Source organism: Eptesicus fuscus, chromosome 8 (genome assembly GCF_027574615.1).
Source record: "Eptesicus fuscus isolate TK198812 chromosome 8, DD_ASM_mEF_20220401, whole genome shotgun sequence".
In the NCBI taxonomy this organism is placed as follows: Eukaryota; Metazoa; Chordata; class Mammalia; order Chiroptera; family Vespertilionidae; genus Eptesicus; species Eptesicus fuscus.
Window position 1 is genome coordinate 75760768 of NC_072480.1, and position 23511 is coordinate 75784278.

Below are 23511 nucleotides of genomic sequence, written 5' to 3' on the forward strand. Positions count from 1 at the left end.
AGTAGTATGATCTAATTTCCATTTTTAAAACATCACACTGGCTGCGAACTATATATTAGAGCAGTGGTTCTCAACCTTTCTAATGCCGTGACCCTTTAATACAGTTCCTCATGTTGTGGTGACCCCCAACCATAAAATTATTTTATCTGTGTTTTCCGATGGTCTTAGGCGACCCTGTTAGCAGTTCTCAACCTGTAGGTCGTGACCCACAGGTTGAGAACCGCTGCTGTAGAGCCTAAGACCATCGGAAAACACAGATATTTACATTACGATTCATGAACAGTAGCAAAATTACAGTTATGAAGTAGCAATGAAAATAATTTTACGGTTGGGGGTCACCACAACATGAGGAACTGTATTAAAGTGTCGCGGCATTAGAAAGGTTGAGAACCACTGTATTAGAGTTTGACAATTTGGAGAAAGGGAGAAGAGATAGGTGTTATTTTTATAGCCCTCAACAAAGAGGGTAGTAGCTTGGCCAGGCTGGTGGCAGGGGAGATGGGGAAAAGTAGAGGATTTCACATTGGTGACTGATTTTAGTTAGTGAGGACAAGGGAGGTATTTGACTTGTATCTAATTTCTATTATGAATAACTAGGTGAACACAATTCATTTCCTGATCAAGAGGATGTTGGCAGAGCAGCTGGTTTGGCAGAAGAGTCATGAGTTCATGATGGGTTGTATCAAATGACATTTTAAGGATTAATTACATTGCCCAATTGCCTTACTGAGTAGTTGTGCTAATTAATACTGCCACCAATGGCATATGCGGGTGTCCATGAAACCAGGATTTTAATGGTTTTCCCCAAAGGAATTTGTGTTCTAGTAATAGAATGGAAAACCTAAATTTGGAGAAAAATAAAGTATCTGTGGTGTGGGAGGGTTGAAAGAGTGTAGAGAGGAGCCCTAGCCAGTTTGGCTCAGTGGATAGAGCATTGGCCCGCGGACTGAAGGGTCCCAGGTTCGATTCTGGTCAAGGGCTCATGCCCACATTGTGGGCTCAATCCCCAGTAGAGGTTGTGCAAGAGGCAGCCAATCAATGATTCTCTCTCATCATTGATGTTTCTATCTCTCTTTTCCTCTCCCTTCCTCTCTGAAATCAATAAAAATATATATTTTAAGAAAAGAGTGTAGAGAGGAAAGAAGGAATGGAAGGTCATATGTAATAGTGAATTTGGCAATTTTAGAGAAATTTCATAGGTTATATGAAAGAAAACATAATTAGACTTGCCCTCATCATTCCCACTGATGTCAGAATACAGACTTTCTCAGTTTAGCCCTCCCTTCATCCTGTCTCTTTCTGACTCCCTTATTTCCTAGTTCCATCAGTCATGCTTTCTTTTTCTTTCTTCTTCCATCTCTATCTTTTTAAAAGAAATATTGTTATTGATTTCAGAGAGGAAGCGGGGGGGGGAGGGAGAGAGAGAGAGAGAGAGAGAGAGAGAGAGAGAGAGAGAGAGAGAGAGAGAGAACATCAATGATGAGAAAGGATCATGCCTCCTGCATGCCCCCTCCTGAGGATTGAGCCTGCAACCTGGGCATGTGCCCTTGACCAGAATCAAACCTGGGACCCTTCAGTTCATGCGGGGGCCTGATACGGCGGGGCCAAACATGGCGGGGATCTCCCTTTTCCGCGTCCAGTGCAGAAAGAGAGATGAATGAACCGGTTCTAAATGGAGGTGGCCAGGGATTGAGAAATATTAGAAATAAAGAGAGAAGACACAGAGATAGATTTGAAAGCTGGGAGCTGGGTGGGACGCCATCTTTCCTCTCTGATGGAGAGGCTGCAACAACTACGATGATGATGATGACGATGATGATGACGACGACGACCAAAGCCACGCAGCGCGTTTATTTTATAGGCCTAGATTTACATATCTAGTCCCACCCCTGCCAACACCTGGGCTGCTATGAAGTCCAGTCTTTTTGGGGAAGCATGTTCCCAGGGCGTGGCTCTGCCTACACCCTGGCTTCAGCTGACGATAATTAAAGGAAAATGCCCATGTGTCTTCCCTGGCGGCCCTCTACAAGTTCACAGGCCGACGCTCTATCTACTGAGCCAAAATGGGTAGGGCTGATCTCTTTCTCTTTAGTGACTTCCACTCAGGCTCCAAAATGCTCAGGTTCTTCATGTTCCCCAAACCCTTTGCCTCTACACTGCTTTCACCTGAAGCTTCGGAGCACCACCCCTTTCCTGCAAGACCTGCTGCTGCCTTCCCTTCTGAGTCCTCATCCCTCAGGACCTCCTTCAGGCGATGCTTCCTGCTCTTTGTCCCTCTGTGCTACTGAAACTGCTCTCCTAAATATCAACAACTATCTCATTGCCTCATTGAATAACCTCTTCACCTTTCATTCTACTTGATCCTTGTAACACATTTGACACTATTGATCGCTCCCTCTTTTTGGAAACATACCCTTTCTTGGTTTTGTAAATCAATTGATCCATGTCATTAGCGACCACTTTTTATGTATAGAGTTTGAATCAGACTCAGTCCTGGCAGGAGTGGAGGACAGAGGTTTTGTGAATGGAGGTGGGTGGGAGCACTAGTGTAGAGGTGTCGGTGGGGTTGATGACTCCTGTACGAGCTGAGGAGCATCTCTAGGCAGCCTTTTACTCACCTCAAGTCTGGGGAGCACGGGCAGGAAGCACCGCTTAATGACCTGAGGAGAGCTAGAGTTTTGGAAGAGCGGGTTCCCTGACAGGAGCAGCAGATAGAGAGGGATGCAAACATTACCCAGTGTGGCCAGGTAGGAAGAGGGTAATAGACCTCAAGGGCCTCTTCCTCTTCCTGATGACTCTGATGGGCTGAATCCAAGCAGACAGCATGGGTGAGGGATGCAGTGCCTAGAGGTCAGGGACAGGGTAGAGGGAAGGGCAGAGCCATACAGGGAATGGATGGAATGGGGCAGCAACCGAAATAATAGCACAGTGTTCTTTCTTGGGTGTCTCTGTCTTCATCTTAGAACAAAGTTAGCACTGAGCTGTGGAGTTCTGTCTTCAGTCTTCACCTTTTCTCCTCTCTGTGCTCTCTGCTTGTGACTCCCACTCCCAGAGCATCCCAGCATCTAAATGCTGCCAATGCCACAGGTGCACCTTTTTTTTTTTTTTTTTTTTACAGTGGATTTATTTATTTATTTTTAATATATTTTATTGATTTTTTTACAGAGAGAAAGAGAGAGGGATAGAGAGTTAGAAACATCACTGATAGAGAAACATCGATCAGCTGCCTCCTGCACAACCCCCACTGGTGATGTGCCCGCAACCAAGGCACATGCCCTTGACCGGAATCGAACCTGGGACCTTTCAGTCCACAGGCCGACGCTCTATCCACTGAGCCAAACCGGTTTCGGCCACAGGTGCATCTTAACCCTGAGCTTGTACGAGCGTCACTCTTGCACTTTGAACAGTTTATTGATGTCTCACTTTCATATTCCTCTGCAGCCTGGAACCCAACTGTCAGAAATGCTTTTCCAAAACTACCCCTGTCCCACACTCTTGGCCCCAGCCGCTCAGCATGGCTACACCCGACTCTTCCTTGTCCCATCCATTTCAACTCCTGTAGATTTGGGCTCTTGGGTATGACCCTGCTCTTCCCTACCACCATATGTTACAGACCCTCAGGTCTCCTAGTGAAGCTCTCTGTAATAAAAGCTTGCATTTTGGAGGCTGTTGGTGAAGCATAATAATCCATCCTTTGCAAAACTGCTGTTTGACATTCTCTGCTATTTTTCTAGATAGTCCTTTGTTCTGTAAGTCAACTCTGCTATTTTTAGACGGTCCCTTATTCTGAAAAATAACTTTGCTTTTTAGCTTGAATAATAGAGAAGATAAACTTAGCTGTCTGACCTTGCAGGCTAGCCTTCTAACGTAAGGGGCTGATACTGATAATATTCCCATATCCTCATGCCAGGTGTTTATGCTCAAGGTTACAAGCTGCCTGCAAAAATAACTTACACAGAGCTCTTTGGAAAGTTTGCAGACAAAGGGATGGAAAGATATAAATAGGGAAAGCTTCCTCCATGTTTTTGCTCAGAAATTTGGGAGACATCTCCCTCTGGGCCCGCTGGCGTAATAAAGACTCCTAATTAATTTGGGTTGTTAAAGCATCTTGCATATATCTCGCTGACTTACATTATAACATTGGTATCCGAAGCAACTCCTTATATTTAGGGAATCTGCCCTCATTAAATATTGGTTTGGGGCAGGTGCCACCCCCACCCTGGAGACCCAGAAGCTAGAGAATAAGAGGGAACTCACCCATTCCAAGCCTCCCTGACATGACTTAGACTCTGGAATAGTAACTTCAGTCAGGCCCAATTGAGAGCCATTCCTGCATCTAGGCACTGTTTGTGCTTTAGTACTGCTGCCCCAGCCAGCTCTCGTGGTTGATCAGCGTAGCTTCCTCAGCCCTTGCTGGTGTTGCTTCTGAGCCCGGACCTCAGCCAACCTCTGATCCTGTGGCCCCTTCCCAGTTTGTGCTGGCCAGGGTCAACAGGCCTCCTGACTCCTCACCTTCCAACGAATGTCCTGTCTCAGATCATATCTCTCTGCGATCTCTTCTCCCTACTGCCATGGGACCTATTCCTCTGAAACATAAATCTCTCTTCATCATTTGGAAAAAAACTGCTAATTGTTTTCCAATAGGTGCTCTCTGCCCCTTTCTTTTATAGACCTTCAAATGCTTAGGTAGCTGTAGCACCCAGAAAAAATGACGACATTTCTAGCATCCCTTATAGCAGGGGTAGGGAACCTTTTTTTCTGCCAAGGGCCATTTGGATATTTATAACATCATTTGCAAGCCATACAAATTTTTCAACTTAAAAATTAGCCTGCTCTATTTGGCCAAACATTTAATTAACTCACCCCAGATGCCTTGGCAGGGCCAGACCAAATGATTTAGCTTGGCCTTATATGGCCTGCGGGCTGGGCGTTCCCCACCCCTGCCTTAGAGCCAGGTGTGGCTCCTGGGTAAGCCAATGGGACTATTATGGTCTGAATGTTTGCAGCCCCTCAAAATTCTTAAGTTAAAATCTAATCCCCAATGTGGTGTGAAGGATAGCAGAATATGCCACCCCAGAACAGTGCCTCTTTGGCACAGGATTGTTTTGAGAGGCAGGAGAAACTTTGAAAACAGAGTTGAAGTTACCCTTTTGAAAAGGAAATTGACATTTATAAAGGAAATCTCCATTTGTCAAGGTGTCTCTCTCTCCTTACCAGGAGGAGGTAGATGATTAAACCAAGAAATTTTTATCAATGGAAAAGGCTGGGACTTTTAAATCTGCGTAACAAAACTTACTCTAGTTTACCTACCCTTCCAGGTCACCTCCCCATCATCTTTCTTGTTAGCTGAAGATGATTTTTTTTTTTCCAATGTCTCCCCATTCACAATACAGACCAGACAAAGAGCCTGAGCTGAGGTGTATATGGGGTAAAAAAAATATATTTTATTGATTTTTTACAGAGAGAGGAAGGGAAGGGGAAAGAGAGTTAGAACCATCGATGAGAGAGAAACATCAATCAGCTGCCTCCTGCACACCCCCTACTGGGGATGTGCCCGCAACCAAGGTACATGCCCTTGACCAGAATAGAACCTGGGGACCTTTCAGTCTGCAGGCCGACGCTCTATCCATTGAGCCAAACCAGTCAGGGCTGAAGATGATTTTTAAGGCTGGCTCCTAGGCCACCTCTGAGAGTTACTCCCTTTTCCCTGGATATCTCCCATGTATACATGAGATACACATGTTCAACTTCTTCTGTTTTTCTCTGGTTACAGGGGCACTAGCTAAGACCTTAATAAAGTGACATTTATTTTTCCTCGCATACAGGTAGTTTTTGGAGGTGAGGCCATGAGGATGGAGCCCTGTGAATGGAATTAGTGCCTGTATCAGCGGCCAGAGAGCTAACTTGCTCTCTCTGCCATGTGAGGGTAAAAGGAGAAGGTGGCCATCTGCAAGTGTGGAGGAGGGTCCTGACTGGAACTGACCATGCCAGCACCTTGTTCTTCCAGTCTCCAGAGCTGTGAGAAATGTTTCTCTGCCTGCAGGGGGAAAATAGTTGTTCCTGGTTCTATGCTCCCACAATTCCCATTCCCAGTTATGAATAGAGTCTTATGTCATTTGTATGTCAAACTGTCTCCCCTGTTTGACTCTGAGCAATCTCTATCATATTACTCTGTACAATATCAGCCCTCAGACTACTATCTGGCACGTATTTGGAGCTCAAAAATGTTTCCCAGGAAAGGAATGCAGGGAAGATAAATTCCTTTAGCTTTTGAAATTGTGCTTTATCTTTTCATCAAAGAACAGTTTTTATCTACTTGTTTCTCAAAACAAAACAAAACAAAAAAGCTAAAGGAATTTGAGCCTCAGAGAGGCATTTACTTATCCAAGGTCATCTGACTTTCTTTCATCTCAGCTTGAGGTGCGCTCTAAGGTCCTCGGAATCTGTAAATGAGTGGACAGGTAGCAGAGAAGTGACCGAAGGCGGTAGGTTGTAGATAAAGTCATTTCTTATACTTGTGCAATAGGCTCCTGGCACTGCTTTTACTCCTGGCTGATGGTCAATGGATTCAACTGAGGAAGGAAATGATTTAAGGAAAACAGGGATCTTTCAACCTTATGGTGTAGGATTCCATAGAAAATCATCTTGATGTCATTTTAGCCACAACACTGTGAAATCACATAAAAGGAACACTTTAGAAGAATTGTGGAGTTAAATGGCAAAGGAATGAAAGGGATTTCTTTCTTTGCAAAAGCCAGTGAACATTTCAGATAAAAAGCAAACAAGAAGTGTCCAAGTAGCAGACAAGACTTGTAAAAGAAATTTAGAGTATTTTGAGTGATCTAGAATTTGTTAGATCCAAGCGGTGCTTTTCAAAGGACTGTGGTGCAGCCCTGTAAATGATTGTGCAAGTCTTTAACACATGATATTACAAGCATAATAATGCAAAAGGGCCAAGGGCTGGACAGTCTTCCAAGAGGACTTTGGATTTGACAGGAAATTGTCAAAAGGACTCATGATGCAAGGAAAAGTAAGAGAGAAATACAGATGTCTTCCTGGGCTAGGTGGTGGGGTCGGGGCTGCAGAATTTCTCTGTAGATGGGGCTTAGAAGCCGTGGTCTTTCTGGAGAGAGGACCAGGGGCTTTATCTTTTGAGGTTAAGCAAGTACAGATTTGCTTATATTTTATGATACACACAAAGCTTTCTAAAGATGCCTTTGTTTATATTTCGCTAAAGAAAGAGAAAATGTCACTTGTCTATATCCAGGAACATTCCTCCCCTCCGATAAGTTCCATGAGCCCTTGTTGCTCTCCCTGTCCTCCCACCTCTTAAGGACACCATGGCTGTGGTGACTCTAACAGTGATGGGCAACCTTTTGAGCTTGGTGTGTCAAACTTCGCCAAAAAAACTGAGCATAACTCGGGTAGTGTGTCACTTTGAGGAAAAAACATTATTTCGCAAATGTTTCATCCTCAGGAGCAGCAAATGTTTCATCCTCGGCATGCTGCCGCCTCAGCGGCCACGTGTCATCAGAAATGGTTACGCGTGTCAGTGCTGACACATGTGTCATAGGTTCGCCATCACTGCGAAGGTGGAAAACAGAAAATGGCTGGAGAAAAGACCAGTGTTGAGGAGGGAACCAAAGACAAATTGGACATTTAACAAACAGATTTAGAATAACACTTTTCAAGGGATTAGAACATTTTCATTCTCTCTTTAAAGGACAGTTTAAGGGGTTGGGGATAAGAATCTGGATCAGCTCTGAGGCTCAACACAGCCGACACACAAAGAGGGAGAGCTCTTGGGATCTGAGGACTTTTCCTGGGAAGGACTGATCCCTTTCTTTTGATAAAACCTGGAACAGAATCATTTTCACATGGTATCCTGGACAAAAATATGGGGCTGAATGCTAACTACTAGGAAGTGGATCAAGTCAATACCCAAATGAAAGCATCTCTAAGTCATGCTCCTTGAACAACCTCCCCACAGATATAGATTGGAGATGGAAAGATTAGATAAATACAGGGAGTTATGGGGCTATTACTCATCGAGAAATTGCATTTCTGCAATCTAGTCTAGAGATTTCAAGACAAGGCAGTGTCTAAAATATTTGGATCTTCAGTCAAATAATTTAGAGAGAACTGTTACCTTTTAACACAGAAACTGGACATTGCGGGATATTTTACTATTGAGAGGCCAAAAGGAACAATTTTTATCCGCTTTCCAAGCAAATCGGAGTCTCAATGAGCTTCCATTGTTACCACAGCTCTCTCTTTTTTTTTCAACTGCTCTTGAGAGTTCAGAATATTTCACTATGGTGATTTTTGTGCGGATTAAAAAAAAATATTCGAGGTAGTTACCCAGTGTAAATATTGTCGAGTTACTGGAATCTTGAATCTGTAGGGAGAGGTTTAAGATTCTGTACTCTGATCCTCCATTTCTTCCTAACTCCGAGTCCCAGCTTGTTGTCCTATGCATTTATTTATTTATTTTTAAAATATATTTTATTTATTTTTTTTACAGAGAGGAAGGGAGAGGGATAGAGAGCTAGAAACATCGATCAGCTGCCTCCTGCACACCCCCTACTGGGGATGTGCCTGCAACCAAGGTACATGCCCTTGACCAGAATCGAACCCGGGAACCTTCAGTCCGAAGGCCGATGCTCTATCCACTGAGCCAAACCGGTTTTGGCTGTCCTATGCATTTAGGTCCAAAGGCTTGAAGGAGGTTTTCTGGCTGCTATCTGGGGGTGAATATTCAAATATAGTAAAAGAACAAGAAATTCCTGTGAAAGAAAAATGGAACTAGGAACATATGACTACTTGAGGAACAAAACGAAGGAATGTAGGTTCAGATATCATGGGGGTCATGGGGACCTGCTAATGGGTGAAGAGCTGTATACATTTCACCAGCAGAGAAACAAGGTGTTAGGATGTGTAGGGCCTTCCCTCTCTGTAAGCTTTTCTTCTTTATTAAATACTTTTATTGATTTCAGAGATGAAGGAAGAGAGAGAGAAAACATCAATGATGAGAGAATCATTGATCGGCTGCCTCCTGCATGCACCACACTGGGGATTGAGTCCCGCAACCTGGGCATGTGCCCCCACTGGAAATTGAACGGAGATTTCCTGGTTCATAGGTTCATGCTTAATCACTGAGCCACGCTGGCCAGCCAGCCTTCTGTGAGCTTTTTATTCACCCCATATCACGCCACCACCCATGTTTCGCTAAGTGTCCATTGTAGGTTGATCAGAAAGAATGTGAAGATTTTTGCTGTCTTCAAGAAGAAACCAATACTAATTAAAACGTTAACAGTTTAAATGGTGCATTAGAGAAGCAGGAGTGGGTGTGATGAGCGTAAAATGGTTCAATTGTGAAACCGTCGCAGGTGGGGTGTAATGCAGCAACATGTTGCCCATACAGTGCAGAGGCCTTTGCTCTGTGCTTGTCCTCTGAAACGTTAATTGAGCCTGAGCTCTCAGCACAGCTCCCCGGATACAGCCCTGAACTTTGGATTCCCAGGACCCGCCCACCCTCTTCTGGGTCTCCAGCCCCTCCAAAAAGTTGGTGGGGAGGGGCGCAAGGCCCTGACCCTGGCGGTGGTGGGTTGCAGGGGCCCCAAGTCAGGACCCATCAGTCTCACACATAAGGAGCAAACTGGCTGCTTGGTTTCCCTTCCCAGCACCCTTCTCCAGGAGGACACGGGTAATCTGCGCGGAAGTGGTGCGTGGGTGTAGAGGTTGAGGGCCAGACAGGGAGAGGAGAGCGCCAGGTGGGCAGGGCCTTACGAGCTGCGTGCGCACACTCCCTGCCTCCTCCAAGCATCTGAACTCACGTGCGCCCTCCTCTCCTTCTTGTGCACATACACAGGAACTCAACCAAACATACCCATGGGCACATCCCAGCCTGCCTTTCTCAAGTACACATACACTCCTGCGTGCACACAACCTGCACGTGTTCACACACCCAGTCTCCCTTCCTCCTCCAAGTGCGCACACCTGCAGGTGGGCACACCGGTCCCCCTCCTCCATGTGTGCACATGAACACCCGTGGCCACAAAATCAAACCTTTTTCTGCCCGTGTGCACACACTTCAGCAAGTACCCCCATGTGCACAGGCACACAGCTGGCCCCTTTCCTCTCTGTGCACTTACACATGCGCACACACAGACATCCTCCCGCTCTCATCCATGTGTGCATACTCATAGGTGCACACATCCGTGGCTCCTTTCCTACGTGTGCATACACTCTCATCCGTTTCCCATGTGCGCACAAGTGTATACACACGCTGCCCCCTGTGCGCACAAATGCACACGCAGTCTGGGCCCCTGTCCTCCTTGAGCGCACAGGTGCACACATCCCCGGCCCCTGTCCTCCGTGTGCGCACACGTGCACACCCCACGGGCTCCTCACCCCCGCGCGCGCAACCCCGCATCCCGGCGCCAGTCCCAGGGTCTCCATCTCCGCTCCGCGCGCGCGCACACACGCGCACGCGCAGCCCATCCCCCTCCGAGCCAAGCGCGGGCCGCCCGGCGGGAGGAGGAGGAGGAGGGCGCCGAAGGCGCGAAAACGCGCGCAGGCGCGCTGCGGGAGCCGGGCCGACGCCCACGTCACCGCGCCGCGCACGTCACGCCGCCCGACGCCCGCTCGGCAGGGTGAGCCCCGCGCCCGGCGCCTTGCAGGGCAGGACCCCGGGCCGGAGTGCGCGCCGGGACCGCCCGCGTGTCCGTGTCCGCGTGTCCGCGCCCGCGTGTCCGTTTCCGCGCCCTCGTGTCTGTCCCCGCGTGTCCGCGCGCTGACCGTCAGCCAGGTGCGGCGGGCAGGGGGCCGGAGAGGGCCGGGGTCCCGGGAGGGGCGCGAACACGCGGGCTGCCCACAGGTCCCCGTCCCCCTTCCCCGCCGCGTGTGCGCGCCTCTCCGGGTTCTCCCGCCTCCTGCCCCCAGTCCAGGGCGCCACCGTCGGGGGTTCCCAGGTGACCCGGCTGTGGGGTTGGGGGGGTCCCGGGTCCCCGGCGGGGCCTGCAGGTGGCCTTCTGGCGGAGCAGCAGCGTCGGCGTCTGCACCCGGCGGGGATTGGGGTCGGCCCGGGCGCACAAGGTCTGGGGGTCCGGGGTGCGTGGGGGCGGCGCTGACCCCGACTTGGCCTGCTCGACTGCCGGTTCCGGCGCGCGGGAGACGCTCGCGGCGAGGCGGCCGCGGCCTAGTGACAGGCCGGAGGCCGGACCCCGGAAGCCCACCTGTCAGAGTTACCGGCCGGCCGAGTGGGAGAGGGGATCGAGCCAGCGGGATCCGGGCGCTCCTGGGGTGCGCTTTTGCGCAGGGCCAGAAGGGCTGCTTCCAGGCGTTGGCAAGGGGTCCCCAGCTGCGCCCTGGGTGCGCGGGCGCAGGCTGGGTCCCAGGCCCGACCGGGTGCCGTGCTGGAGTCTTTGTGTGGGCGTCGGGGAGGACTGGGGTCTGCAGGGAGCGGGACTGGGCATCCTGGTGTTGGCTGCATTTTCGTTCATTTAGATGACTTTCAAAATCTCAGGTGTGGGTTTTTTTTTTTTTTTTCCAGCTGCCCTTTGAGGATGGAGTGTGGGTTTAGAAAGGAAAGTGCCTTTTACCTGCAGAGGCAGTCAGGATGGTTGGTGATGGTACTGGGGAAAATGTTGATATTTTATTAACTTCTTTTCTCATTCTTACTCATTTCTGTTTTTCCTTCTTACCAGAAAAATCATTTTTCTTCTCTGGAGGGCGAACATTTATAGCATCGATTTCACGGATCTGGTAACATGGCAAAAGATGTAAGTATATTTGCTTGGTTTTACACACAGATATTTGCCTCCTTTCTTTGTAGTTTTCCCACTTTATTTAAGAATGACAACACAAACTGCAGTGCTGTTTGTTACCAGACTTAAAGCAAATAATACAGGATAAAAGTGAAAAAGATGAAATAACTCTAATAGCTTTTACAGAGATGTGTGTGATTTGCTTCTGCACCTGGGTTTTGCAGTCTTGGCACCAATGACAGATGTTGCAAGAGGCTAAAATGATATCATTTGACTTTTCCTTCATCTTTTCAGACTGTATTAACTTAGAATTTTGGATATCTTTGTTGAAGGCCACCCTGAATTCAGTGAGATGGAGGGCTGGGACCAGGGGGGACTGGTCGTGGGCAGAATGCCCCTGTGCACCTGCTTTGTGGAGAGTGCAGGAAGTTCATTCAGCTTTGATCAACAAAGTTCTCCTGCCATTTAAAACCCACCTTGTTTTGGCCACATTTTTTTTTTTTTTCCTCAGAAAAATGGCATTTGGTGATTAATGAAATGTAGAAAATCTGCTTTGTATTTGTCATGAAACAATAGAATGTATTGAATGATTTTTTAAACTTGTTCCAAGAAATAGGCTTTAGGTCTGAAAACATAGTCTGTTTCATTGGGAAGGTAGTTCTCACTACACTTTGTAATATAGTCAGTTAAAGTCACTGAAAAACCCCAGTTCTATCCTTTAGTGTTTCTTAGAATGCATTGTCCTGTAAACATTAGTGAGAAGAGGCTGTTTGTTTATTTACTTATTTATTGCACAGAGGTGGAAATACAGCTAAGGTACACTACATCTACCTGAAACACAGCTAGAGGAAGTAAAAATGTGTCCATATCTGTGGGACCAATCATAGGCATTATGCCTTTTCATCACTTCAGAGGTTTTCATAGTCTCTGAGAAGTCTGACCGAGAGCGCCCCAGGCTCTCACCGACGGCTGGGCGTGCTCTCACGTTTGGCTCCTGTCTTCCAGCGCTGGGTTTGATTTGGTGGAGAGTGTGTATGAACCACACAGTTGCATCCTGTGCGCTCTGTGTTAAGTTGACGTCGGAATCCGTATATCACGTTAGCTTGATTTTTATCATCTCTAATTGCATTTGTCAATGTATTCCCCAGAGTGGCAAGATAGGTTAGTATGTGCCCAGGAGCAGGTTAATTAGGCACCTTGAAGAGGGTACTGCTGGACCCCAGTGCCTCTGTAAGAGTGCGTGCAATTCTGGGGTTGTGTGTCTCAGGGAACCCATTTTATCTGTGCTTTTTTATTAAAGACTAGAGGAGAGGGGAGACTCCTTGTGTGAGGGGCTGTCTCTGATGCCTTGTTGGCCTCCAGAGGATGTAAAGAAATAGTCACGGCCCCTGCCATCCGGGTGCAGGGAGAAAGGCTCACACCCAGCCTTTTCTGACACTCGCTTTTGGAGAAGCAGCCCTTGGGAAGTGCAGGGCAGCTGAGGGCCGCCTAATGGCTGGGTTGTGGGGTGGTTGCCTTGGAGCTGATGTTTGGTCATGGGCGCTGTGATGATAATGGGGTGTGTAGTCCAGCTTGAGAAACAGCGTGGGGAGAAACAGAGGGGAAGTGGCCTTCCTTGTCCCGAGAGCTGGGTGATGTCAGGAGTGGCTGCGGCCAGGTTCCACGGGGGCTGGTGGACCAAGCTGGAAATGGAGATTGTGGCCAAGGAAGGGCATTTACTTTTCTTTGGCCTTTTCTCTAGTTAACCTTCCTTGTTTAAGTAGGGGAGTGGCATTTGAGCTTGGAAAGATGATTTTGGCAGCCCTGTTGCGGGGGAAAGGAGAAGTAGTTCCCTTAATTAAGCAGTGGTGTTTCAGTTTTTCTTAGGTATAAGATCAAAGCCCAACATCCCAGGTGAGAGCCGAGCCTTTCGGGATGAAGGGGGTGGCTAGGACCCCAGGTTTGCAGAGCTCTGGGGGGCTCCATGGGAGGCTGTTGGGGCCCAGGGAGACTGGAGGAGGCTGGAGTTAGGTTTTGGGGGTCACAGAGGAGAACAAACTTAGGAGACTCTTGAGGGGTCAGCCTGTCAGATTTTGGTGAGGAAGATGAGGAAAAAATGGTGTGGCAGCTTCCTACGTCCAGTGGAGGTCCAGGGCGACCAGCAGGTTTTAGGGATGTAGCCAGGGAAATGGCTGGGCAGGAGTGAGCCCATTGACTGGACGTGAAGGGGTGGTGGGTGTGGGTAGGACAGGAGCCACCTTGGAGGGGGAGAGGAAGTGGGCTGGGCTGGCAGGGCCTGCAGAGGGGCAGCAGTCAGGAGGCAGCATGACTGTCCTGACAGGTGAGCTGCACTACACTCGGCCCGTGGGGGGTTGTCCGGTCAACCTGCTGAACAGTGTCTTTGGTCTAAGGGGCCTGATGCCAACTGGTCTTCTGGAAAGACTTGGAGCTTTTCACCTGCCCTGTTGTAGATGCACCTCAGATTAGACTTCTACAGGAGCCCGGCGCCCTGGTTCCCGTGCGTGTTCCATCTGCCTCAGTGCTTGGTGTGTGGGACAGAGGTGGAAACACCTGAAGTAATGGTAACCTGCGCTCCTTTGTTCATGCATCCAGTGTTGCCATTGGTTGGGTGCCCGTGTCCAACAGTGAGCTGCTCACGAAGTTTGCCGTTTGTGGGGTACAGCCGAGTGGCGGGCCAGGTGTTGGGGGCCTCTCAGGAAAGCAGTGCCGTTTTCACTGAAATCAGAGGATGAGGAAGAGCTAAGGTGGTGTGTGGGGATCGGGGAAGAGCATGCAAGTGGGGCTCCCATACTGTACTCTGGCACCAACTGTACACCTTATGTCTTCTGTTTCAAGAACACAAATTAAATATTTGTGTATTTTAAAAAAAAGATATTTAGACAAAACACTGTAATTCCTTTGTTTAGAAAACCCCCCCCATTTCCCAGAAATATAGGAGAATGAGTCTGATTCCTTGGTGATTAGTGGTTAACATTTCATTTCCAAAGTGTGTCTCTTCAGCAGGAGGTTTGAGTGGGCTGCCGCTAGGCGTCCTCACGCTAGGCGTCCTCATGGTGAGTCCCTGTCAGTCCTCCTGCTTCTCTGGTTTTACTCTGGTCAGACGGAGGAGGGAGATGGTGCCTGGGGAGGTGTGGCGAGAGGGTGGAAGCCCAGGCTGCTCGTGGACCCGAGACTCCCACTCCTGCCGGCCTCAGTGAAGTCAGCCGGCCTGGCCTGAGAAGCAATGATGAGAGCAGGCCGCAGGTTACCAGAGCCTTCACTCTTGCCTTCAACATAAGCTTATTTGAATTAAGTTATTATGTGCTTGAGGTGAAGAATTCCGATGGTAAAGTTCAAATTCACTGTTCATACGCGGCGTGGAGGAGGAGGCAGCAGAGGAGGACAGATGCAGCAGCATGGAAACACTCTGTGGAAGTTACAAAGGCCCCAAGCGTGGTCGCTCAAAATTGACCACTAGCAACAATTTTGGAGGGTAGGTCCAGAAATTTAATGTAAGAGAAATATTGGCTGCTATTGGTATTTGGGGCAAGAATTCCCTTGCTGAGGGGACTGGCCTACACAGTGACAGAGGTCCCTTCCCCAGGCCCGAGACACCCGAGGGCCACTTCTCCTTGTATTTGCCAACATCCTGGTGGGGGTTAGTGCAGCCTGGGAAAGAATACTGATTGGTCATTAAACTTCTCTGGGGTCTTCCATCATTGCCTTCACAGGATCCCGTGGCCGTGTGTGTGTGTGTGTGTGTGTGTGTGTGTGTGTATGTTTTGGGACTCGCTGGCCACATGCAGGCTGTCCCTTGTTCTCACACCTGAAGCCCAGGGACCATCCTTAGCTGTGCATCTTGGATGCTTTTTCTCAATTCCTGTAGAGAGAATCATGGCAGGTCATGCTTTTCAGTCACTGGAACTGCGTGGACCTGTGTTCCCGCAGCCATGGGCCTGTTCTCTCCATCATGGGGTCTTATCGCCCTGATAGGTGAAAAATGTAGTTTATTGTTTATTGATTTATAAAATTAGGTGTCTGTGAATTTTATTTTGTGCCAGCCACAGCTCCCATGAGCACAGGTCATGATTGGGAAGGTTTGCCTTGTTGAGAATGCAATTACGTTTTCAACACTGAGGAAAGCTTTAAGGTAACAGTAAACTTTAAAGAAAATATAAATGTTATAATTGTTAGGTCTTCGTATTAAAGGTTGCAATTGCGTGAAGTAGAAAGTGGAAGGCATCTGACATGACTGTTCATGTGTAGATGCACCTCAGATTAGATAGACTTCTACAGGAGCCCAGCGCCCTGGTTAAATGCTTATGTATTTTTAAAAAAGGGCTGCCCCCCTTCCCCACCATCTTTTTCCAATCTGTAGGTCCCCATGAGCAGTTTGATGCTGTTAGTATTTGGAAAACTAGTTATAAGATAAAGGACCTGCATAGCGGCCATCGTTCTTTTAGAACTGGAGCTAGAAGGGGCAGTGGGTGAGGGAGTGTGGTTCAAGTACTTTCTCAAGGTCACAAGGCAGAGCCTGTGTCCCCAGCTTCCAGTTTCAGAAGTTCCTCATGGCCCCGGGAAGGAGGAGGAGAAGGAACAGCGTCGCCTCCATCCCCACTGGAAAGATCACATTCGCATCCTTGTCCAGTATCGTGAAGGTTTGTAAAGAGCAGGGAGCTAGGTAGTTGATTTTTTAAATTATAAGGGTGCTTTTGCCAAGAGATGTTGAGTGGCAGGTTCAGACTGTGGTGGGTATTCCTGGGCCCACCCCTCCACATTGCAGGTGTGAGAGCAGAGTGACAGCCTGGTGTGCCCAGTGAGTCCTGACCCAAACCCCAGGCCGCTAGCCCTGAGCACTTGGCCAGAGGCCCTCCTGAGGGAGGAAGACAGCTGAGATGCCAGCATGATCTTGGGGTGGGGGCAGTGCTGGGACAGCTCCTGGCCGGGAGGGTGGCCATGTAGGTTTTTAGTCACAGTCCATGGGCCTCAGTTTTTTTAAAATATATTTTTATTGATTTCAGAGAAGAAGGGAGAGGTAGAGAGAGATAGAAACATCTATGATGAGAGAGAATCATTGATTGTCTGCCTCTTGCATACTCCCTACTGGGGATGGAGCTCGCAACCTGGGCATGTGCCCTTGACCGGAATCAAACCCGGGACCCTTCAGTCCACAGGCCGACTCTCTATCCACTGAGCCAAACCAGCTAGAGTGATGGGCCTCAGTTTTGAAAGCTGCTCTGTGAGTCCTTTTATGTTCCGGGGGGAAAAAAAAATCCCTAAATTGTATTATTGAGAGCTGGAGACCAAAGAAAAAGGCATCCTATCTAAGCTTTAGAGGGATGCTATAATGAGGCCTGGTTTAATACCAATAGGAGACTAATGAGCTTATCTAAAAATACATGTCCTGAGTATCGTTTTACAGACCTAGACCTCGGTGATGAAATTCAGGGCTGAAGAAATAAACCTGGCATGGCAATAACCTGCTGTTTCCGCCAGTCTGATGCAGTGAGTTCTGGGAACGGACACTAATTCAGTCATTTAGTACCGCCTTTTCTTTTGCCTGCCCTCATAAAGAAACAACTTCACATTTGAGATTAAGAGGGTGGTACATTTAGCCCGAGTTACTCAGGTTTTAATAGAGAAGAAATCCATGATGGTGTGCTTGTTTTTGCAACAGGGTTTTCATGTTTCAGAGTTAATTTTTTTCTACGTGGAATGAAAATGGAGAACTCTGAGATGGTATTAAACAGCAGAAAGATAGAGCTTAATTAAAAGTGTTGCCCTGAAACATCTTGCTTTAAAAGAGGTATTATACAAACACCTGGTATAAAACTCAAAAGATAAAAGGGATATCTTTTCCCCTCATATAATCAGCTTTTTTTTTTTTTTTAGCTTTGTCCTTCTGCTCTAAAAAAATTATCTTCAGAGTTGGTTGTGAAACAATTAGGAAATTCGCCTGTGATATTGATGCATAGCCTGACTTGCACTGTAACTCCTAGATGATGTCTTCCTCACATAATCGCCTTTTCAAAGAGCTCTTCTCTCTTGGTATTTAATAAACTATATTATTTTCCAGTTAGAACAATTAGAAAATTCTCATTTGTCATTGATACCTGGCTTCTCTTGCCTGCATTTTCATACTATTTAGGAGGGGCTGGATTTCTAGGGAAGAGCGACCAGGGATGGGTCAGAGATGGCACATGGCCTGCATCTATCATGACCCTGTGGATCCTTGCTGAGGGCACCAGACCTCTGGGATGTGTGTCATCTGGGATGTGGGGTGTTGGCCTTGGCTGAACTGCAGGTGGGACTGACCCTCAGGCACCTCCTAACTGAAATGATTACCATTATCAGGGTATCGGCCACAAATAGTATGGATGCTGTATCTGCATGGCACCTGGCCTGGAAAGGAGTCGGCCGTCGGTAAATCCCTGCTGACTGCCTGCGACTCCTGCAGACCCGACTCTACGTTAGGACTTGTATTTGGAGGCTGACTAGCTTTTCAGTTGTTGCTGTTTACGGGTGCTGTTCAGATCTACCACAGGTGATTTGGAACCTCCAGGATGAGGAGTTGTGTTTACCTCTTCTTGTCAGGGTCTGTTGTTTGAACTTAGGACCCTGTTCATCAAAATCAGTTTTTGCACGATCCAGTTTTGAAGGGAATGCTTGTTTGATGGGATGAATGAAACTGCTCTGCATCCTCAGGTTCTAAAATGCAGCATATTTTAACACACATGCTTGAACTGTGCACCCTGGTGTCCCTTACATAACATCACATCCCAAAGGTCTAAGACAAGGAGACGGTGAATATCTCTGCTAGGCAAGAGCCAAGAAGGTAATTGCCTGTAAGTCAGAAAACCAGACAGTTTCCAGAGCTCGACGTCTCCACAGTCCCCCCAGCTCAGCTCTGTCCTGTGCCTCCCCTGCCCAGGTAACAGGTGACAGGTGTGCTGGCCTCCTTCATGGTTCATTCTGCAGAGGAACTCGTCATTCCCAGGTTGTTCTGTGTGGCAGCTCAGCATAAACCCGTGAGTTTTGTTTTTAATGAATGACAGTCCTGTGACACCAACAAGCTTTTCTGTCACAATCATTGGAATGCACATTTAGCAGAATTTCCATGAGTAAAGAGTTTGAAGTACTGAAAAAGTCCAAGTAATATTTCTTCTGTTTATAAAAGTAATGTTAATTGTACAAAACTTAGAGAGTTCCAGGAAAGTAAAAAGAAGAAAAAAATATCATCAGCCAGTATCTTAGATGAATTGTTGGTATTTTGTAGTATGTTCCTGTTGGATTTTTATTTAGTCATATATAATAAAGGCATGTTTTACAAAGATGTAAATGTACTGTATGTTCTATTTAATCTTCCTTTTCTCTTTAATGTATCGTCAGTATTTCCCCAAGTCAGTCACTTTTTTCAACCACGTTATTTTTAGCAGCTCTACGTTTATTTTTGACATGTCGGGAAATTATAGATGGTCAGTTCTTGAAAAAGTGAGTTAAAATGGGAAATGATAAAAATGATGCATACCTTTACACATCATTTTAAATTCAAACATGTGTATTTCACTCCCTCCCCACTCCTTTGCCTATAGAGCAGTGGTTCTCAACCTTTCTAATGCTGCAACCCTCTAATACAGTTCCTCATGTTGTGGTGACCCCAACCATAAAATAATTTTTGATGCGACTTCATAACTGTAATTTTGCTACTGTTATGAATCGTAATGTAAATATCTGTGTTTTCCGATGGTCTTAGGCTCTACAGCAGCGGTTCTCAACCTGTGGGTCGCGACTCATAGGTTGAGAACCCCTAGCAAGTTTGCCTAAGACCATCGGAAAACACAGATATTTACATTACGATTCATAACAGTAGCAAAATTACAGTTATGAAGTCGCAATGAAAATAATTTTATGGTTGGGGGTCACCACAACATGAGGAACTGTATTAGAGGGTCGCGGCATTAGAAAGGTTGAGAACCACTGCTCTAGAGTGAAAGTCCTTTCTAGGTGATGGGTCCACTGTTGCTGAGTCTCTTGCATAAACCGTACTCATAATATCCAGTTCTGATTTCTGTAAAATGGATGGAGAATGTAAAAGACATTTAAAGACACTGAACAACCTTCTAAATTGTTTGCCATTTTCCCCAGACTTCTTTTCCCCTTTTTCCTGGATTTATTGGGGTTATGCTGTTTAACAAAATTACACAGATTTCAGGTGCACAGTTCCACAACACATCTGTATACTGTACTGAGTTCACCACTCCAAGTCAAGTCTCTGCGTATCACCATTGATTCTCCCTTTTCCTCCTCCATCTCCCCCTACCTCCGTCCCTTCAGCAGTCACCACGCTGTTGTCTGGGTCCATGAGTTTTTTCTCTTTTTTGCTCAGTCCCCCCACCCAGCCCCACCTCCTGCCTCCCTCTACCTGAGAGCTGTCAATCTAGCCTGCTCTCTATAAGTCTGCTCTATTTTGCTTTTTAGATAATTTTATTCATTAGATTACACATATGAGTGAAATCATATGCTGTTAGCTTTCTCTGACTGGCTTATTTCACTTAGCATAATGTTCTCCAGGTCCGTCCATGAACTGTGCACCTTGGTGTCCCCTTATATAACATTGCAAAGGGTAAGATTTCCTTTTTTATGGCTGAGTAGTATTCCATTGTGTAAATGGAGCACAGCTGTTTTATCCTGTCACCTACTGATGGACACCTGGGCTGCTTCCAAATCTTGGCTATTGTAAATAGTGCTGCAGTGAACATAGGGTGCATATAATCTTTCGAATTAGTGTTCTGGGTTTCTTTGGATATATTCCCAGAAGTGGAATTGCTGGGGCATAGGCAGCTCCATTTTTAATTAAAAATAAATATTTTTATTGGTTTCAGAAAGGAAGGGAGAGGGAGAGAGAGAAACATCCATGATGAGAATCATTGATCGGCTGCCTGCTACATGCCCTCTACTGGGGATTGAGGCTGCAACCCGGGCCTGTGCCCTGACTTGGAATCGAACCGTCACCTCCTGGTTCATAGGCCGACGCTCAACCACTGAGCAACACCGGCTGGGCTCCATTTTTAATTTTTTGTGGTAACTTCATACTGCTTTCCACAGTGGCTGTACCAATTTGCATTCCCACCAACAGTGCACAAGGGTTCCCTTTTCTCCACATTCTCGCCAACACTTACTTGTTTGCCCCAGGCTTTTAATAACGTACGAGGGGCATAAAGGGATTTTTAGAAATGAGCACACCTGAGTGTTGGATAGCACGCGGCTGAACTTTCTGGAGCACAGATGTGTGGGTTATCTGAGAGTCCTGAAAGCCATCAGCATCTTATAAGAGAGTGGAGAATACCCAGTTACTTGACAAACCTTACTCCATGCTGATGTACCTTAATTCCTCAGTTCCCAGTGTTGGGGATGCCAGTGTTTTCCGGTTAAATTTCACATTTGCCCAGATCCATGATGATATCTTAGGATGAAATTCTTGGAAGTGTAATTCTGTGTGAATGTTTATGGTCGTGCCTGGATAGGCATGAGTGTGCATGGATGGATGTGGGTGTGTGAGGACACGTGTGATGCAGCACATATATGCACTGTATCTTTGAGAGGTTATCAGATTACTTTCCAAAATTATTGTACCAGTTTTTACTTCCATCAGATTGTAGGTGAGAGCCCATTTTAACCTTCTCTTTTCAACATTGAATTCGATAAGATGATAATTTAAAAACCCACAAATTTGCTTCATTGGATAGGTGAAATATTAAATTGCATTTTGTTTTAGCTTGCATTTTTTTATTTAGAAGTTGAATATTTTCCTTTTAAAACAGTGTTTCACTGTGAATGGATGAACATACCCTCTGCTCATTTTCTTTATTCAGGTTTATTTCATGTTGATTTGCATCCACTCTTTATATATTAAGGATATTAAAGTTTTGTTCTTCATTTCACAGCAAAATGTTAACATTAGTTTGCTTTTGTCATATAGCGAGAGTCATAAGTATAAAATCACCTCAATATAAACCTTGGATTTTAACATTAAATACAGATAGTATTTAGGTAATTTTATTTTATTATTATTACTTTTTAAAATTTCTTTATTGATTAAGGTATCACATATTTGTCCTCATCCCCCCATTCCCATCCCACACCCCTCCCCACACATGCCCCCACCCCCCTGTTGTCCTTAACCACTGGTTAGGCTCATATGCATGCACACAACTCTCCCCTTTACCCCACCCTCTCCTACCCTCCATCTGAGGCCCGACAGTCTGATCCATGCCTCCTTGTTTCTGGGTCTGTTCTTGTTCATCAGTCTATGTTGTTCATTATTTCCCCTAGATGAGGGAGATCATGTGCTATTAGAAATACACTTATAAGAACCGAAAATGAGAAAAGCAATAATGGTTATGCTGACAGGCAAATGAATCAGTCTGTAGTGAGTTTCTTTCTGGTCCAACAGTTCTTTTGAGACCCAATTTCAATGTCCAACAGTTCCTTATGTGTACATGTCAGCACTGACATTACAGTTCTGGATGGTGACAAATGGTGGTAATGCAGGTCCGACTCTCTGGTTTGGTCCTGGGCAACCTGCAGTGACGCACAGCTGCTAACTTCTAGTATGGGAAGGCCAAGTCAGCGTCTTCCATCTCTGGACTGCTTCTCTTCTGTCTTCATGGCTGGAGTAGTCCTATCGATTCCTCTCTGTTGCTGGAATCCACATGGTCTCGGAGTTGTTTTCTGAAAATATACAATCATATTCTCGACCAAAAGTTAATAAAGGAATATTTTCTATAAATTTGACTTGGGATCCTATTTCATTTTTTGCCCAAATGATTTTCCTCTGGCTTGTTTTGACACCTTGTGTGTTTTTCATGGGTGTCTTGCTTTTAGCCTTACAATTAATTTTCTAAAGTATTAATTTTCTAGATGTAATTTAATTACAGGATATTTTTCCTTACATGATATTCTTCTACTATCCCCCCCTTTCTTGATTTAAATATTAGGAGGCTTTTGAGTATTTAGGTAATTTTAATGTTTTTCCTTCACTTGAGTGATTAGTATATATTTGTTCATCATTATTCAGTGTAATTATCGAGACTCTGAGGCCCGAGTTCACAGTAGTAGTTGTGTGCATTCTTGTAGCTTCTTGGGTAAATGATTACAGCACAGCATAAGTATAGCCCATCAGATCTTTTTATCTGTTGCATAATATCTTACTTCCTTTGTTTAAAAGCATTAATGATTTGGAGTACCTAGTATGGGTCTTATTTTTCTGTTGTTTCATTTGCTTTTCAGAAAAATCAGGGTTTGAGTGAAAATACCTTATGCCACCTATATTGATAGATCCTAAATCCTGTTTTGCAGGGAAGGGAAGAGGGACGAGGAGGGAGAGATGTATGTGAGAGTTCAGCCTCTAACTTTGTCTCATAGCTGAGTTTGGGGGTCAGTTATAAAGCCACACTTGTCTTTGACCTGGTGAACTTTTAGATTAATCCAGATAAAGATGTTATTTATTTTTTGAGGTTATTATAACTTTAGCAGTTCTTTTGAAAACCTGTTGTTTTTTAAATTTAGATACCTTGTTTGAAATGATGTGCAGCATAAAAGATAAAGGTTGCTTTAATATTATCCAAATATGTAGCCTGTGAGTTAAGATGGCTATGGAATACTTGGGTGTTTCATTCTCCTTTTATGATGCCTTGAGGTGCCCCTCCCCCAACACACACACACACACACACACACATACACACACACACACACACACACACAC

At 46.1% G+C, this 23511-nt stretch overlaps 2 protein-coding genes and 1 non-coding gene across 5 annotated transcripts in view; 2 read left to right on the forward strand and 1 right to left on the reverse strand.

The window, feature by feature from the left end:
• Positions 1 to 6223, forward strand: part of TMCO3 (transmembrane and coiled-coil domains 3) — a 64935-nt gene extending 58712 nt beyond the window's left edge. Inside the window, exon 12 of the mRNA XM_054719985.1 lies at positions 5826 to 6223. Within this exon, the coding sequence (XP_054575960.1) occupies positions 5826 to 5842 (17 nt within the window). The 3' untranslated portion in view covers positions 5843 to 6223. The remainder of the gene's footprint in view (positions 1 to 5825) is intronic.
• On the reverse strand, positions 5369 to 5498 carry LOC129150143 (small nucleolar RNA SNORA51). The gene has a single exon (XR_008556874.1). It is a non-coding gene; the product is annotated as a small nucleolar RNA SNORA51 (small nucleolar RNA).
• Positions 6224 to 10641: 4418 nt separating the features above from the next.
• The window catches only part of TFDP1 (transcription factor Dp-1), a 47733-nt gene continuing 34863 nt past the window's right edge, over positions 10642 to 23511 (forward strand). For all 3 annotated transcript variants that reach the window (XM_054719986.1, XM_054719987.1, XM_054719988.1), the window contains exons 1-2: positions 10642 to 10810; positions 11709 to 11783. In XM_054719986.1, coding sequence (XP_054575961.1) covers positions 11772 to 11783 — 12 coding nt within the window. In that variant the 5' untranslated portion in view covers positions 10642 to 10810; positions 11709 to 11771. The remainder of the gene's footprint in view (positions 10811 to 11708; positions 11784 to 23511) is intronic.